This window comes from Schistocerca piceifrons, chromosome 7 (assembly GCF_021461385.2).
Source record: "Schistocerca piceifrons isolate TAMUIC-IGC-003096 chromosome 7, iqSchPice1.1, whole genome shotgun sequence".
Lineage (NCBI taxonomy): Eukaryota > Metazoa > Arthropoda > Insecta > Orthoptera > Acrididae > Schistocerca > Schistocerca piceifrons.
Genome location: NC_060144.1, coordinates 64,756,212 through 64,771,339, shown reverse-complemented (window position 1 = coordinate 64,771,339; position 15,128 = coordinate 64,756,212). Strand labels below are relative to the sequence as shown.

General features: G+C 44.3%; 1 protein-coding gene across 1 annotated transcript in view; it reads right to left on the bottom strand.

Annotated features, from left to right (window-relative positions):
• Window positions 1–15,128, bottom strand: part of LOC124805421 (semaphorin-2A-like) — a 1,298,470-nt gene that overhangs the window by 116,089 nt on the left and 1,167,253 nt on the right. The window contains exon 7 of the mRNA XM_047265983.1: window positions 282–512. Coding sequence (XP_047121939.1) covers window positions 282–512 — 231 coding nt within the window. The remainder of the gene's footprint in view (window positions 1–281; window positions 513–15,128) is intronic.

Sequence of the window (15,128 nt, the reverse complement as noted above, 5' to 3'; positions counted from 1 at the left end):
GCGAGAGTGATGAGTTTAGGAGGCTGAATGTGAACTTGAGGGAATGAGACTGTAGTGACTGACGTGTTTCGGGACTAGAGTAGGGACAAGTAGAAGCAGCTCTCTTTGCGAGGCACACAGGTGTACAGGACCGTGAGCAATACGGCGACATTTTCGGGTAGCACATTCTCATAGTGAGAAAAAGGTGTTCTAGACTTCTCGTTTCGAGGAAATAGTACCAAAACTCAAAGGGTTGCGAGCAGTTCTGGGTTGTAGTGAGAGTGATGTGCTGTGGGACTTACGTATCTCGTCGAAGTAGAAGGGGAACTCGCCGGGCAGCGAGCAGTTGAGGCGCGCCTTGAGGAAGGTGGCCCAGTTGTGTGCGAGCACGTTCTTGCCGCCCGTGTCGGCCTTGCAGACGCGCGCCACGCGCGAGTACACGCGCTTGCCGCAGTTGATGTACTCGACGGCCGGCTCGCGCAGGAAGAACACCACATGCTCGCCGCTCTCGAACGACCCCACGAAGTCCGGCTCTGCCAACAGAAGCCACCACACCCACAGTCACCGTTTGCTCACGAGTAAGCTTACGCACCAGATCACGCGTGTGGAGCTGTGGAGCAGCAACTGGAAGGTCTGAAAGTAAAGATAGCAGATACAATGAAGCGCCAAAAAAGCTGGTATAGGCACGCGTATTCAAATACAGAGATATGCAAACAGACAGAATACTGCGCTGCGGCCGGTAGCGCCTATATAAGACAAGTGTCAGCCACAGCTGTTACATCGGTTACTGCTGCTGCAATGGCAGATTATCAAGCTTACACTGAGTTTGAAAGTGCTGTTATAGTCGCCGCACTAGCGATGGGACACAGCATCTCCGAGGTAGCGATGAAGTGCGGATTTTCATGTACGACGATTTCACGAGTGTACCTCGAATATCAGGAAACCGGTAAAACGTCAAATTTCCTTCAGCGCTGCGGCCGGAAAAAGATATTGCAAGAACGGGACCAACGACGACTGAAGAGACTCGTTCAAAGCGACAGAAGTACAACTCTTCCCCGCAGATTTCAGTGCTGGGTCATCAGCAGTCCATGGATTCACGAGGTTGTCTCCATACCCGTACACGTCCATGCGCTCGATACAATTTGAAACGTGACTCGTCCGACCAGGCAACATGTTTCCAGTCATCAACAGTCTATTGTCGCTGCTGACGAGCCCAGGTGATGCGTAAAGCTTTGTGTGGTGCAGTCATCAAGGGTACACGAGCGAGCCTTCGGCTCCGAAAGCCCATATCGATGATGTTTGGTTGAATGGTTCGCACGCCGACTCTTGTTGATGGCCCAGTATTGAAATCTGCAGCAATGTGCGGAAGGGTTGTACTTCTGTCACGTTGAACGACTCTCTTCAGTCGTCGCTGCTCCCGTTCTTGCAGGATCTTTTTCCTGGGGCTGATATCTCGGAGATTTGATGTTTTACCAAATTCCTGATATACTCGGTACACTCGTGAAATGGTCGTACTGGAAAATCTCCACTTCATCGCTATCTCGGAAATGCTGTGTCCCATCGCTCGTGCGCCGACTGTTACACCACGATTAAGCTGACTTAAATCTTGGTTACCTGCCATTCTAACAGCATTAACCGATCCAACAACTGCGCCACTTGACCTTGTATGTCACCAGGGGATTTTTCAAGCTGGTGGAGCCTCTGTAATGGTGTGGGGCGTGTGCAGTTGGAGGGATGTGGGACAACTGATACGTCTAGATACAGGACTGACAGGTGACACGTAGGTAAGCATCCTGTCTGATCACCTTTATCATCTATTCATGCCCACTGTGCATTCGGATTCGGGCGATTCCAGCAGGACAATGCAACACCCCACACGTCCAGAATTGCTACAGAGTGGATCCATGAACAGTCTTCTGAGTTTAAACACTTCCGCTGGCCGCCAAACTCCCCAGACATGAACATTATTGAGCATATCTGTGTGTGGTATACACCACTTCTAACAAACACCGAACAACGCGCTCCAGTACGCGGCCGCCAAATACATCGCTGGCCGCACTTCTCTGGGCGGCCCGCTGCTTCCATCGCTGGCCGTCTTCACACGCACGCTCCCTTACGTGGCCGATAAATACATCGCTGGCCGCACTTCTCCGGGCGGCTCGCGGCTACCATCGCTGGCTGCCTTCGCGCGCGCGCGTTTGTCAGCACACAGCAATTGGCTACGCCAGGAAACATTGCGATTGGTTTTCCCTGGAAAACAGCGACCCCAGCCGACGGCTCCATTAACTAGCAAGCCTTATATAAACCCGACCGCCGCCACAAACAACAGTTCTCATCGGGAAGTGCAGTACGCCGTGTTCCAGCTGCTTGTGGATGACTCGCCGCACCACTCGAGGTTACCTGGCTGCTCGGCGGAAATTCTTGCGACTTCACTCGGAGAGACTGAACTTCACTGGACTTGGGAATAATTACGGGACGTGCACCCCACCATACACATTCGGACATTTGTATAACCAAACTTTAATTCTGCATTACTCCTGAGTGTGAGCCTGGGTAGACGCTTCGCCAACATAATTGTTAAAAAGTGATTTGTGATTTAATATACCAGACTGAAGAGGTTATTGTGTTATTCCTGGTTATAACACTGTGATCACATGCAACGTACTGTTCAGAAGAGATCTCCACCCCCTCATACTCTTACGGATTTATGGACGGCCCTGCAGGATTCAGTTCCCTCCAGCACTACTTTAGTCGAGTACACACCACGTCGTGTTGCGGCAGCCGCACGGGATTAGCCAAGCGGTCTAGGGCGCTGCAGTTATGGACTGAGCGGCTGGTCCCGGTGGAGGTTCGAGTCCTCCCTCGGGCATGTGTGTGTGTTTGTCCTTAGGATAATTTAGGTTAAGTAGTGTGTAAGCTTAGGGACTGATGACCTTAGCAGTTAAGTCCCATAAGACTTCACAAACAGTTGAACAGTTGTTGCGGCACTTCTGCGCGGTCGGAGGCCCTGCACTATATTAGGCAGGTGTACCAGGTTCTTCGGCTCTTCAGTGTAATTCCATTTGCATTCCTTAGGAGTGCCTACCTAGCTGAACGTCCTGCACTGTTTGTAGTTTCCAAGGCGTTCGCCTTCGGTCTTGATGGTGCGAACTTTCTTGGTCACTGTGGCGAGCCATTTCTCATTCGGTGTTCATGGTGCAAATTAATGGTTTATTCTGAACATTTCTCGAATGTCGACAGTGTTCATTTTGTGAAAAGTAATACATATCTCCCACAGAAAGTTGATCTCTGCATCTCGCGTACACTCATTTTCTATCACCTTCATGATGCACATGGTGAGTTATTAGCACTAATTTTTTTCCTGTCATAATTGTTAACACAACACTTTCAAATGAGCCTTAATGAAAATTGAACTTGCCACCCTGCATTCAAGGGCTTCCTTGTTAGTAAAATATCTACATCGGCTCCTATCTCAGGAAGAGGATCATCTTGGCTGCTCCTGCCAGTATACAGTATACAGTGTTACACCGTTAACGATCGTTGTGTTTAACCACAGTGCTAGTATCTAAATCATGGCCTGTTTTGTCAACATTTTATGACTCCGATAGTTTTCAGTTGATCCCATGGGCAGTTTAATTGTATACACATCTATCTGTACAGCTTTATTCCTTCTTGTGAGGTTGGTTGCTACGACGGAAACCGATGGAAAATAAATAATTAATCTGTACAGGTTATGTCAAACATGCAATAACTAAAACTCCGCACAACTCAATCGATCCATCCCATTAAACTAATACTTATAAAAGTAGTAAATTATTCACATGTATGTCAATAATAAATCTATTAATTTTATTAATAATAATCAAAATGGTACCATAACGAAAAGTAGCATAAGAACGTCATTTTCAACCTATTTCTGCGACTCGATTTAATACCAAACCTTACGCTTAAAAATAGCAGAAATGCCGAATTGCACAGCGAAATCGAAACAATTACAGCTAAAAGCGGACATCACATCATTTTAATAAATTCATAGTAGCTGTTAACCCATATTGCAAGACAAAAAGATGGTTCAAATGGCTCTGAGCAACACGGGACTTAACTTCTGAGGTCGTTAGTCCCCTAGAACTTAGAACTACTTAAACCTAACTAACCTAAGGAAATCACACACATCCATGCACGAGCCAGGATTCGAACCTGCGACCGTAGCGGTTTCTCGGTTCCAGACTGTAGCGCCTAGAACCGCTCGTCCACTTCGGCCGGCTATTGCAAGACATTAATGTTTATTGTAAGATCTATGCAATAACACGCTAAGTGGCGACTAACTGAGAACGAAGATGTGATTGTTGCCTGACGTAACAGCACTAAACAGAGTAAAAAGTTAGACATCCTATGCCGCTTTTTTAATTGGATTATTGATATGTAATGTACCTGTTAGGTAGTACATCTACACCTAACAAAACTTATGCCAAGATATTCGTATTCGGCGAATTTATTTCGAATTTATTTCGTCATTAATGTCTGTACACCCACGCATGCAAATAAATAAACTAGTAATCGTGTAGCTTAATATTTTGTTTCAGTGAAGATAACCTACAACTGATATGAATTATTAGAGTTAGTAATACGCCATATATGTAAAATTTAAGATGAAACTTTCTTACTTGCTCGTACATTGACGCCATGGATATGCAGATTCAATTACAGGCTAATTGTAAAGAGAATCACAGAAACTACTTCCGGGACTGGATACAGGTAATAAAATGGAAGTGAAGTAATGGCGAAGACTTCACTATCGAACAATGTATGAATTTCACATTCCCTGAAGATTGTGCGAGGAAAGCATCAGACAGATTAGTATATAGTGAGTCTCGTGAAATGCTATATGCTACATTGACGAACCACAAGCAGGTAAGCCGTGATTTTTGCATGGCTGTACTAAATTTGCTGATGTGACGTGAGTGCCAAAAAACTGATAAGTTGAATATTTTTCATTTGCAAAATACGATAAAATATCAGTCAAGATAGTAAAAGTCGTTATAAAAACAGTTGAACAGTTCTGTATCAGTGAACATTAACCACTGGAGTCTGAGATCGCGCGAATGTCACGTATGAAAAAAACCCTTTCACAATTAATGGGAGTTATGTGCCCTACAATAGGTTATCAGAGAACCTTTGAGAATTTGCTGCATGTCATGGAATGTATCAGTGCCCCACTAGCGAAAGGAAATTCTGCTTAGTGCTAGCAAGATTCCTGTTATTATAGAATGTTTCTTTAGGTTTTGCTGTCTTCATGTTTCATAGTTAACCCTTCGCTCCATGTTGTTGCATCGAATTAGTTCTCGCCTCCAGATAGTCAACCCAATGAACATATTTCCAAAGTGGGCTGCTGTTTCGCCTTTCTCGACAGTTCTTCTTAATGAATTGCACGAACGCACTTACGTTTGCCGCATCATAAACGGCTATATTGAGCACGTGTAACGTGAGTTAAAAACATGGAGAGATGTGTCTGCCTCCTTTGTGCCATGTAGTTTCCACGCAGGGTCTTCTGAAACACCCGAAGTATTTATGGACAACCTTTTTGTCCCATCGCTCTCCTTACTGGAAAACTAAATGAAGGGAAATAATTTTTTATTCAAATTGTTACTTTTGTCTATAAAGTGAACCGATAAAAACATAAATAATTGTATTTCACTATGAAAAAGAAACTAATAGTGAAAGTGTTAAAAACTGTGTGCCTTACAGTAATAATTGTACCATGTGGCAGAAATGTTACCGAAGTGGAAATATAGTCGTAAACAAAGTATAATACTAATTTCTTCAAACCATCCCATATACAGCGAGAGTCGACGGGAAAGTGCTGTTGTCGCCTATTGGATAATGCACTCAGGCCCATGTAACAGCTGCATTTTTGACACTGATGGACGTGTTATGACTTCATCATCATTGCTTAGTTGTTGACGATGAAGGACGGCATCGTCCGTCACGCACACATTACCAACATTACAATTCCGCATTACTATAGTTCTCTCCCTCTGCAAAGACTCTGAAAGCAGCCCGTAAAATTTCTAATCATGTGAAGCTGACCTCGGTAGTGTGGACAGGAGGCTACGTTCTCACGGAGTGAGGCTGGATGGAAGGCCGATGAAGCCCAGGAAGAAGCGGCTGTCAAAATTAACACTTTATTTGCAACTGATACAGTGGTTCTGCGGCTGCATAGGAGTGGACCGGTAGTCAGCCAGTTTCTAGTGCCGTCCCAGCCACCAGTAACATGTGCTAGCCCCCTGCTTTGCTACGTCTACAATGGACGCCAGGCCCGCAGCTATGTTGCCATAAAATCGACAAGGGGCAGTCTACGCACTGTAATCTTGCAGTGGTACTCCTCTTCAATAAACTACAGTACGAAGGCATCGTAGTCGAGCGGCAAGAAGCACGCCCACCGTAATGTCAGTAGGTGGCTGCTCTGTGACGCTGAGTCCGGAGGGCGTGCACTTTGTGTAGGGAGCTGGTACCTAGGTGGGCAGCGGGTTGCCACACTGCGCCATATTCTGGTCTGTTCGTGCCCCTGCATTCCGGTGGTACTGCTAGACTGTGAATCTATGACACAAAGTCAACTGCTATTTATACCAAATAGCGCCCGCCTTCGTAATGTAGTGCTAGCGTTACCGCCTACCATGCATACGGGCTGGGTTCGATTCCCGGCAGCGGACTGGGTGTTGTGTGTCCTTCATCACCATTGACTCGCAGGTCGTCGACGTAGCGTCAACTAAAGAGGACCTGCGATACGACGGCCCAACTTCCCCGGCCAACAATGACATACGATCACTTCATTTTTTTCATTTTATACCAAATAGCAACACATTTGTTCCCCCGGCCAACAATGTCATACGATCATTTCATTTTTTGTCATTTTATACCAAATAGCAGCACATTTGTTGTGTCAATGCACCAGTCCTAGTCACATATTCGGCAACATTATGAAAAGCTTAAGGATGCAGACATGCCTGCCCCATGTACCATTGCTGAATTGACAAGTTACGCCGAGTGAAGCTAGCATATCTCTCAATAATTTCACACGCGCGCTTTCTTAAACTTAATGCTGACACATCACAGTCACTGGCCAGCGACGGCTACTACAGTCTTCCACCACACACTCTCACACATAACCTGGTAGTGGCGCTACATGAGGAACGAGGTGAAATTTATCATTTATTAAGAATTTTGCTTCCAGACACGAATCATGCTATGTTAGCATCTGTCGAAATTTAGTACATGGTCATGACGGGTTGTGGTGTGCATACTGTAAGACCTTTGGTACACACACCATCAGATTATTTGACTTATCGCTCTATGCGAGTGTCAGCAATATGTCTCGTGGTCTTATCGTGGCGTGTTTATCTTCTGCCATTAGGTCACACGATAGAAATGCCACTTGCACGCTTAGAGTAGCAGATTGACGGTGACCAACTTTAAACAGAACTTGATTAATTTTGACATACATTTATTAAAATAATAAAAAACATAGACATTACTTAACTTGATTCTGGATGCTGTTTACAACTGACAGTCTGAAGTTCCCTTGGTCTTGGTACGTTCACCTTATTTTCACATATCTCCGATACTGGACAAAGTGTCTATTCATTTATCTTCATGGCTATGTACAGGAATATGATAATCTTATTAGGCGCAGACTGAAACGACTATAGACTGGTAGAGACTAATGCAGACTGGTACAGACTAATGCAGACTAATGCAGACTGACTAATCGGAGGTCTGTACACTCGTTATAATACCTCGAGAGTTCAGGTATCACTGCGGGAGTGTGATCCGTGAGGAGAAAAGGTTCTACGTTAGCAGCAATCTCATTGGCTGCGAGACATATTAATACGTGGATCGGCGGAAGCAGAATTTGGTCCGTCTCTAAGACAGCGCCATCTCGTAGTGCGGAGATGGACGAGCGCTGCGCCTGTGCTGTTGTGCTTAGTGGGGCGCACTCTGTTGGGAAAGTTGTGTACGCGGTGACTACGCTGAAATATGTACACAACACAGGTAAAGGTATGAGAAAATTCTGTCAGGATCCTTTTCCTTCCTAGCAGAGCGCCATAAAAAAATAAAACATAGGTGGTATATCTCATACTTGTTTTGGGGTGAGACTGATCACATGTTCTTTTGTGATATGTGCACAGTGCTGGCAACAAGAAAAGTTTCCTCCAAATCTCAAGAATATTGGTTCAGACGATTTGTTGAGATAATATGTGAGACATGATGTGGGTCACTATTAATTTGAACAATAAATCACTACTCTTGATTTTTTAGGTCAATTATGTTGAAGAAGCACCATTCGAAATTAAAAATAAGAAATACTGGTATCTTTAAGTTACAAGTGATAAATGGCCCAACACCACAGGCTGAAAAAGTAGCAGAAATATCACACTTAATTCCACCCATCTCCTGTCCTGAAATATGGAAAAGAATTTTTAAAAAATAATTTTAACCGATATTCCTTATAGAAAGACTTTATGTGCTTAAAATCTACATCCATGCCACTTTCACAAGTCTCAAGAAAGCAACTTCTAGCGGCTAAAGTCGGTTTGTTAAGTGCGGTGACACAAAAATAAACATTATACCGTGAGCAGTACAGAGTCTCAGAACTTCTGGACTGAAGTAAGATGCTACTTAATCGCCTAGTGGAATTTTAATACCTTCTAGACATATGACACGTGGGAGCGAAGCTAATTAATTCAGTGTGTAAACGTTACTATAATGGATCCAGACATAAGAAGTGCAGTTTCATCGAGCCACAGCAGCACAGCATTGTATTTTTGTTTGTTTTTTTTTTTTTCAGGAAGGATGGCATTTTGTGTCTTTTTGTATCCAGAGCTTCTGACTGTGCTCACCACGGAGTATCACTCAGTCCCCAGCAGGTGATCCACAGATGACGATACTTGTTGCTGAATATTGACTCCATAGCTTTTCAAAGTTCTTTGCTCCACGTCTGTAAATTACAAGTGATTTTCCCGGGTCATCACTGACATTGGTCCCATCATAACTGAGCGCATTATGTGGAGGAATACCAGTAAGGTTATCTCTCAAATTTTGGACGGAATAACATTGTGTGCTACAGTCACGTTAATAATCCAGAGATCCAGTCTTCGTTAGGGCATTATCTTTAAATCTGAAACAGTTTAGGTCTTCCCCATTCTGGGAACTCTTAATTGTGATACGTGCACTTCCTCCTGTTCTCCATCCCATACTAGGGACCAGTTAGGAGTAGCAATATGTAAAATCTGTTGTTATCCGTTCCGTTATTCTGCGGACACACAGAACAAGGTTACATTTTTCCGATTTCTTGCATTCTGTTGTGGAATAGACACCTTCAGATCACATTTCATTTTGAAAGATAAGAAAATGAAGGCTGACAAAAAGCTCAACACAGTAGGAAGAAAAAATTCAAACGGATAAAATTAGGCAAGGAACAAAAGGTATCCATTTGAGTGCAGCTATGGCAGGGTACATTTTAATTTATTTAAGATACTGAGAACCTCAGTATGGATGGTTATTCTATTAAGTCTCGTGCCATCTTGTTTGGTTAAAAATACGAGAAAATACGGTATACACACTTCATAAATCTGTGAGTCACAAGCAGAGTGTATGAGCACCCCCTGCGTTATATTAAAACATACAATTAAGAGAACAAATAAACTGAAAATTAATTACGTATCTAATTAATTATCGCGTGACGAATTAATTACAAAAGTGGAAATCGATTCTTCAACTTCGTGCAGGTTTTCCAGTGCTCTGCGAAACAAATATTCCCATTTCAGGCAGGATTTCAAGTGGGGTAGGATAATGTCACTGCGCTGTAAACAATATCTTTCTATGTTGTTGACTATAATGTCTAGGTGGGATATGACATCAGAAAGAGCAGGGTACAGAGTAGATCTACAGACAGTAAAAATATGCCGGCAGGGGAATCTGTGGCTACTGAAGGCATAAGTAAAGATTTGAGTGTAATTTAGCAATTATTTCCAAAGTTCTATCACGTTTTAATGGCTGCTTTATCTCTATTTTAATTTACGATTTTTTTGACGGTTTACGTTTGCGGAATGGCTACAAACAATATTATTAGTATCACTGTATGCCACCATTCATATCACCATCCTCAGGAAGATAACCATAGCTGATACGAGATCAGTCGCTTTATCAGGATCCTGACGCTTACACAATTTAAATACGTTAGAAACAGAGATGAGTTCAAGAGGAAAAAATAGGAAGACGTTCCTGGGATTGTAATGCTGGCATTTACAGAACCAACATCAGGGAAAACATGGGCGTATTTTACTTCATTCCTTAGGGCGATAGTGGATTCCTTCTTCTGACATTTCCTAATAAAGAGTCAGTTCATCGTACGGCCAGTAGGTGTTAACAATAATGTGTTAGCAGTAGCTATCGGGACTGCTGAAACATGGATATCGGAACAGCTGTTTAATAAAAGAATGGGCTCTAAAGTAGGTAATTTTCATGCGGGAATAGGTCCAAGCTACCATAGCAGATACTCCTTTTGTGCACGCACAATGCAGGTCCCAGTAAAAACAAAATGCCTACAGAATGATGGACTCCGCTCATTAAATTCCTCTACAGAATAGTACTACCTACCATGTGTTGCTTGCAGTTTGACGCTCCGCCTATGCTAGTCAATCATGCGCATGCCCCATCATTTCTACGCCACTACTAAAATCTACATCCACCTGGACCTGTTCACTGTAGTCACGCATTGGCCTTCTTTTATCAGTCACTTTTGGGCCCTGTTCAACAAGCTGATGAAGGCAGGTCGAAGCTGGACTACTGGAATTGATGCAATCTCATCCGAAATGTTCTGCTGTCGTTCTTTAAGACAACAAGGGTTGTTGGGATACACCTTTGACTTGAGCGCAAAGTAATGGCATGCTGACAGATCATGTGACCTACACAGGTAGCCAGCTAGGGCCGCAAACAGACTGACCTCTCTTCACAATTCTGTCAGGCGTGAAGATTGTGTAAATGTAGTCCAAAGAACCTGTGTGGATGACGTGGCGGGCGTAGACGTGGTGTACGCGTCACGAAGTGTGGTTATACGCAGACATGTACGTCCAATCCTGTCCACTCGTCCGGGCCACTTTCATTTGCCCCGTCCTTGTTGAAATGGAAAATGAGAACAGCGGAGGGCACAGGCCGTGACGCAACTGCACTGCCATCTCCGTGTCTCTCACTTGTGGGTTATGACCTACGATAAGAGGAAGCGAAGAGTGTATAGAGGCATTTAGATATTTTTTTTCTTCTCGCTCTGCTTGCGGATGCAATTGGATACGAGTTGCTAACATTACTCAAAAGGAGCATAAGTAGAGGTACAGTACATTTCAGGTAAATGGACGCTATTGGTCCTGGCAGTGTGCACACGCGTTTGTGTGTGTGTGTGTGTGTGTGTGTGTGTGTGTGTGTGTGTGTGTGTGTGTGTGTGTGTGTGTGTTTATGAGTGTGCGCATCTGTAAATGAGTGGCTTTCCCAGGTTGAAAAATCGGCAGAGAAAACAGTAAATGCTGAGACATGTCAAGATTACATCCTTCACGTTTCAGTCGAGCGTTATGCCTGTTGGCACTGAAATCATAGCGCAACATAAAATGGCTTTAACGCCTAGGACGCATCTAGCGGTCCAGTAAGCAGCAGACAGTACCTTCCGAGAAGTCAACATCGCGCGTTGGCAAGTTAATTACTCATGGTTCATGGTTGGCTCAGGACGTGTTCTATCAGTCTAGCACTGCTTCTAGTCAAGTTGGGCCACAAATTTATTTTCTCCTCAGATTCAGCGCTAGATCATTTTGTCAATCTAACCAGCTGACAATCAGCATTCTTCTGTGACACCAAATTTCAAAAGTTTCTGTTTTCTCTGGTCTGTACTAACTATCGTCCATGTTTCACTTCCAAGTGAGGCTACACTTCAGAAAATTCCTTTCGCTAAAGACATTCTAATACTAATATTTCTTCTGAGTGTCAACTAACATCAAGTTTTCGCAAATGCTTCCCTGCTGTTACCAATCTAAAATTAAAACACTCTCTATCTCAGCCATCGTCAATTATTTTACTTCCCAAATAACAAAACTAGTCCATTACTGTAACTGTTTTACTAAGTTATCTGCCTCCCTCATCATGACATAATTTAATTTCACTATGCGCTATTAATCTCTTCATACATAGTAAGAATATGCATGGAAGCCTTTGCAGAAGACATGCTGTAATTTAAATATTTTTACAATTACTATGCTATTTCTACAATTCACTTACGTCCTCAGACTGCTACGGTGGTTGAACTTCTGTCCTCGAGTCTGTAACACTTTTCTGCACTCTTTTCATACACATTTCACTTTCCATAATGTACAGATATAAAATAACTCGATGTGTATGCAATAAGGAAAAATAGAACGTTGTATTCGATGGTAGTCACGTAAGCACTAGTTTCCCTGAAAATGTTTCTTGTATTCACGCATACTACAGATAGCCAAAGATCCACACTTAGTTTCCACTTGCATGACATATGATACAGTAAGAAAAGCAAAATATGTCGATGCACCTCGAAGAAGTTATGCAAATTGGTAGCAAACTTATATTCATACAGGTACCGCCGGACAATGGGAATTGTAAACTTAGGCGTCCAATGGATGAAAGTGTGACGCTGCAGCGCAATTTCTCCACGCAAATGGCAAGGGGACATGTCGATACTAAGGCACACATTCTTTCCAAATTTCATTCCGCGTACTCAGCTGCACAGGAAGTACGCATCGCAAACACACGCGTGGACAATATACACTAAGGGCCATTAAAATTGCTACACCATGAAGATGACGTGCTACACACGCGAAATTTAACCTACAGGAAGAAGATGCTGTGATATGCAAATGATTAGCTTTCAGAGCATTCACACAAGGCTGACGCCGGTGGTGACACCTACATCGTGCTGACGTGAAGAAAGTTTCCAACCGATTTCTCATACACAAACAGCAGTTGAGCGGCGTTGCCTGGTGAAACGTTGTTGTGATGCCTCGTGTAAGGAGGAGAAATGCGTACCATCACGTTTCCAACTTTGATAAATGTCGGATTGTAGCCTATCGCGATTGCGGTTTATCGTATCGCGACATTGCTGCTCGTGTTGGTCGACATCCAATGACTATTAGCAGAATATGGAATCGGTGTGTTCAGGAGGGTAATACCGAACGCCGTGATGGATCCCAACGGCCTCGTATCACTAGCAGTCGAGATGACAGGCATCTTATCCGCACGGCTGTAACGGATGGTGCAGCCACGTCTCGATCCCTAAGTCAACAAATGGGGACGTTTGCAAGACAACAACCATCTGCACGAACAGTTCGACGACGTTTGCAGCAGCATGGACTATCAGCTCGGAGGCCATGGCTGCGGTTGCCCTTGAAGCTGCGTCACAGACAGGAGCGCCTGCGATGGTGTACTCAAGGACGAACCTGGTTGAACGAATGACAAAACGTCATTTTTTCGGATGAATCCAGGTTCTGCTTACAGCATCATCATGGTCGCATCCGTTTTTGGCGACATCGTGGTGAACGCACATTGGAAGCGTGTATTCGTCATCGCCATACTGGCGTATCACCCGACATGATGGTATGCGGTGTCATTGGTTACACGTCTCGGTCACCTCTTATTCACATTGACGGCACTTTGAACAGCTGATGTTACATTTCAGATGTGTTACGATCCGTGGCTCTACCCTTCATTCGATCCCTACGAAACCCTACATTTCAGCAGGATAATGCACGACCACATGTTGCAGGTCTTGTACGGGCCTTCCTGGATACAGAAAATGTTCGACTACTGCCCTGGCCAGCACATTCTCCAGATCTCTCACCAACTGAAATGTCTGGTCAATGGTGGCCGAGCAACTGGCTCGTCACAGTACGCCAGTCACTACCCTTGATGAACTGCGGTATCGTGTTGAAGCTGCATGGGCAGCTGTACCTGTACACTCCATCCAAGCACTGTTTGACTTAATGTCCAGGCGTAGCAAGGCCGTTATTACGGTCAGAGTTGGTTGTTCTGGGTACTGATTTCTCAGGACCTATGCACCCAAATTGCATGAAAATGTAATCACATGTCAGTTCTAGTATAATATATTTGTCCAATGAATACCCGTTTATCATCTGCATTTCTTCTTGGTGTAGCAATGTTAATGGCCAGTATTGTACACCGATGTAAGCATTTGAGAGAGAGTGTGGAGTAATCGCTGAATCGGTCGACAACATGACGTTTTTGGTCGGAATGGCTGAACAATGGCCGCTCACTGTGCCAGGAAGAATGCGGTCGACCTAGGGAGGCGACAGAACACGAGGACCAGCAATCGTCAGAGACCCACTCAGTGCCCCGGATTCATCATTGTCATCGATCCGACGTGCAACTGGTGCTTCGCTGACACACACATACACACACACACACACACACACCCACACACACACACACACACACACACACACACCATGAATAGGCGGCTCGCTTAAATGGAGCTGAGCTCGTGGCGCTCATTGCGCCAATTACCATCGACCTCTGTACACCGAAAATCACGTTAGCGGTAGCGTCTGGCGCATTGGCTCTGGAACCCCATTAACTGTAGTAGAGTTGTTTTCTGTGATAAGTTCCGCTTCGAACTGAGCAGAAATGACCAGCGAAGGCCCGTACAGTGACGGGTTAACAACGTGAGTGTCCCCCGCCATATCGCCTGCCGACAGGGAGTGGTGATCAGGGATGCCATTCCATTTTATAGCAGGACCCCTTCGTTGTAATCCGCGGCATCGTTACAGCGTAGTGGTGCATCAGTGACATTCTACGCCTATTTTTGTTACTCTTTATGGCAAGCCATCCTGGGTTACATTTCAACACGATAACGCCCACACCGAGAGTTTCTACTGCTAGTCTTCGTGGTTGCCAAACCGTACGTCGGCTAGCAAATCGAGAATGTTTGGAGCATTATGGGCGGGGCTGTCCAACCAGTTCGCGATTTTCGCGATCTAATGCACCAATAGGACAGAATTTAGAACGATGAAGGTAAATTCCATATTGTGATAGTCATTAGTCGATGCCAGTGTTCTAACTTA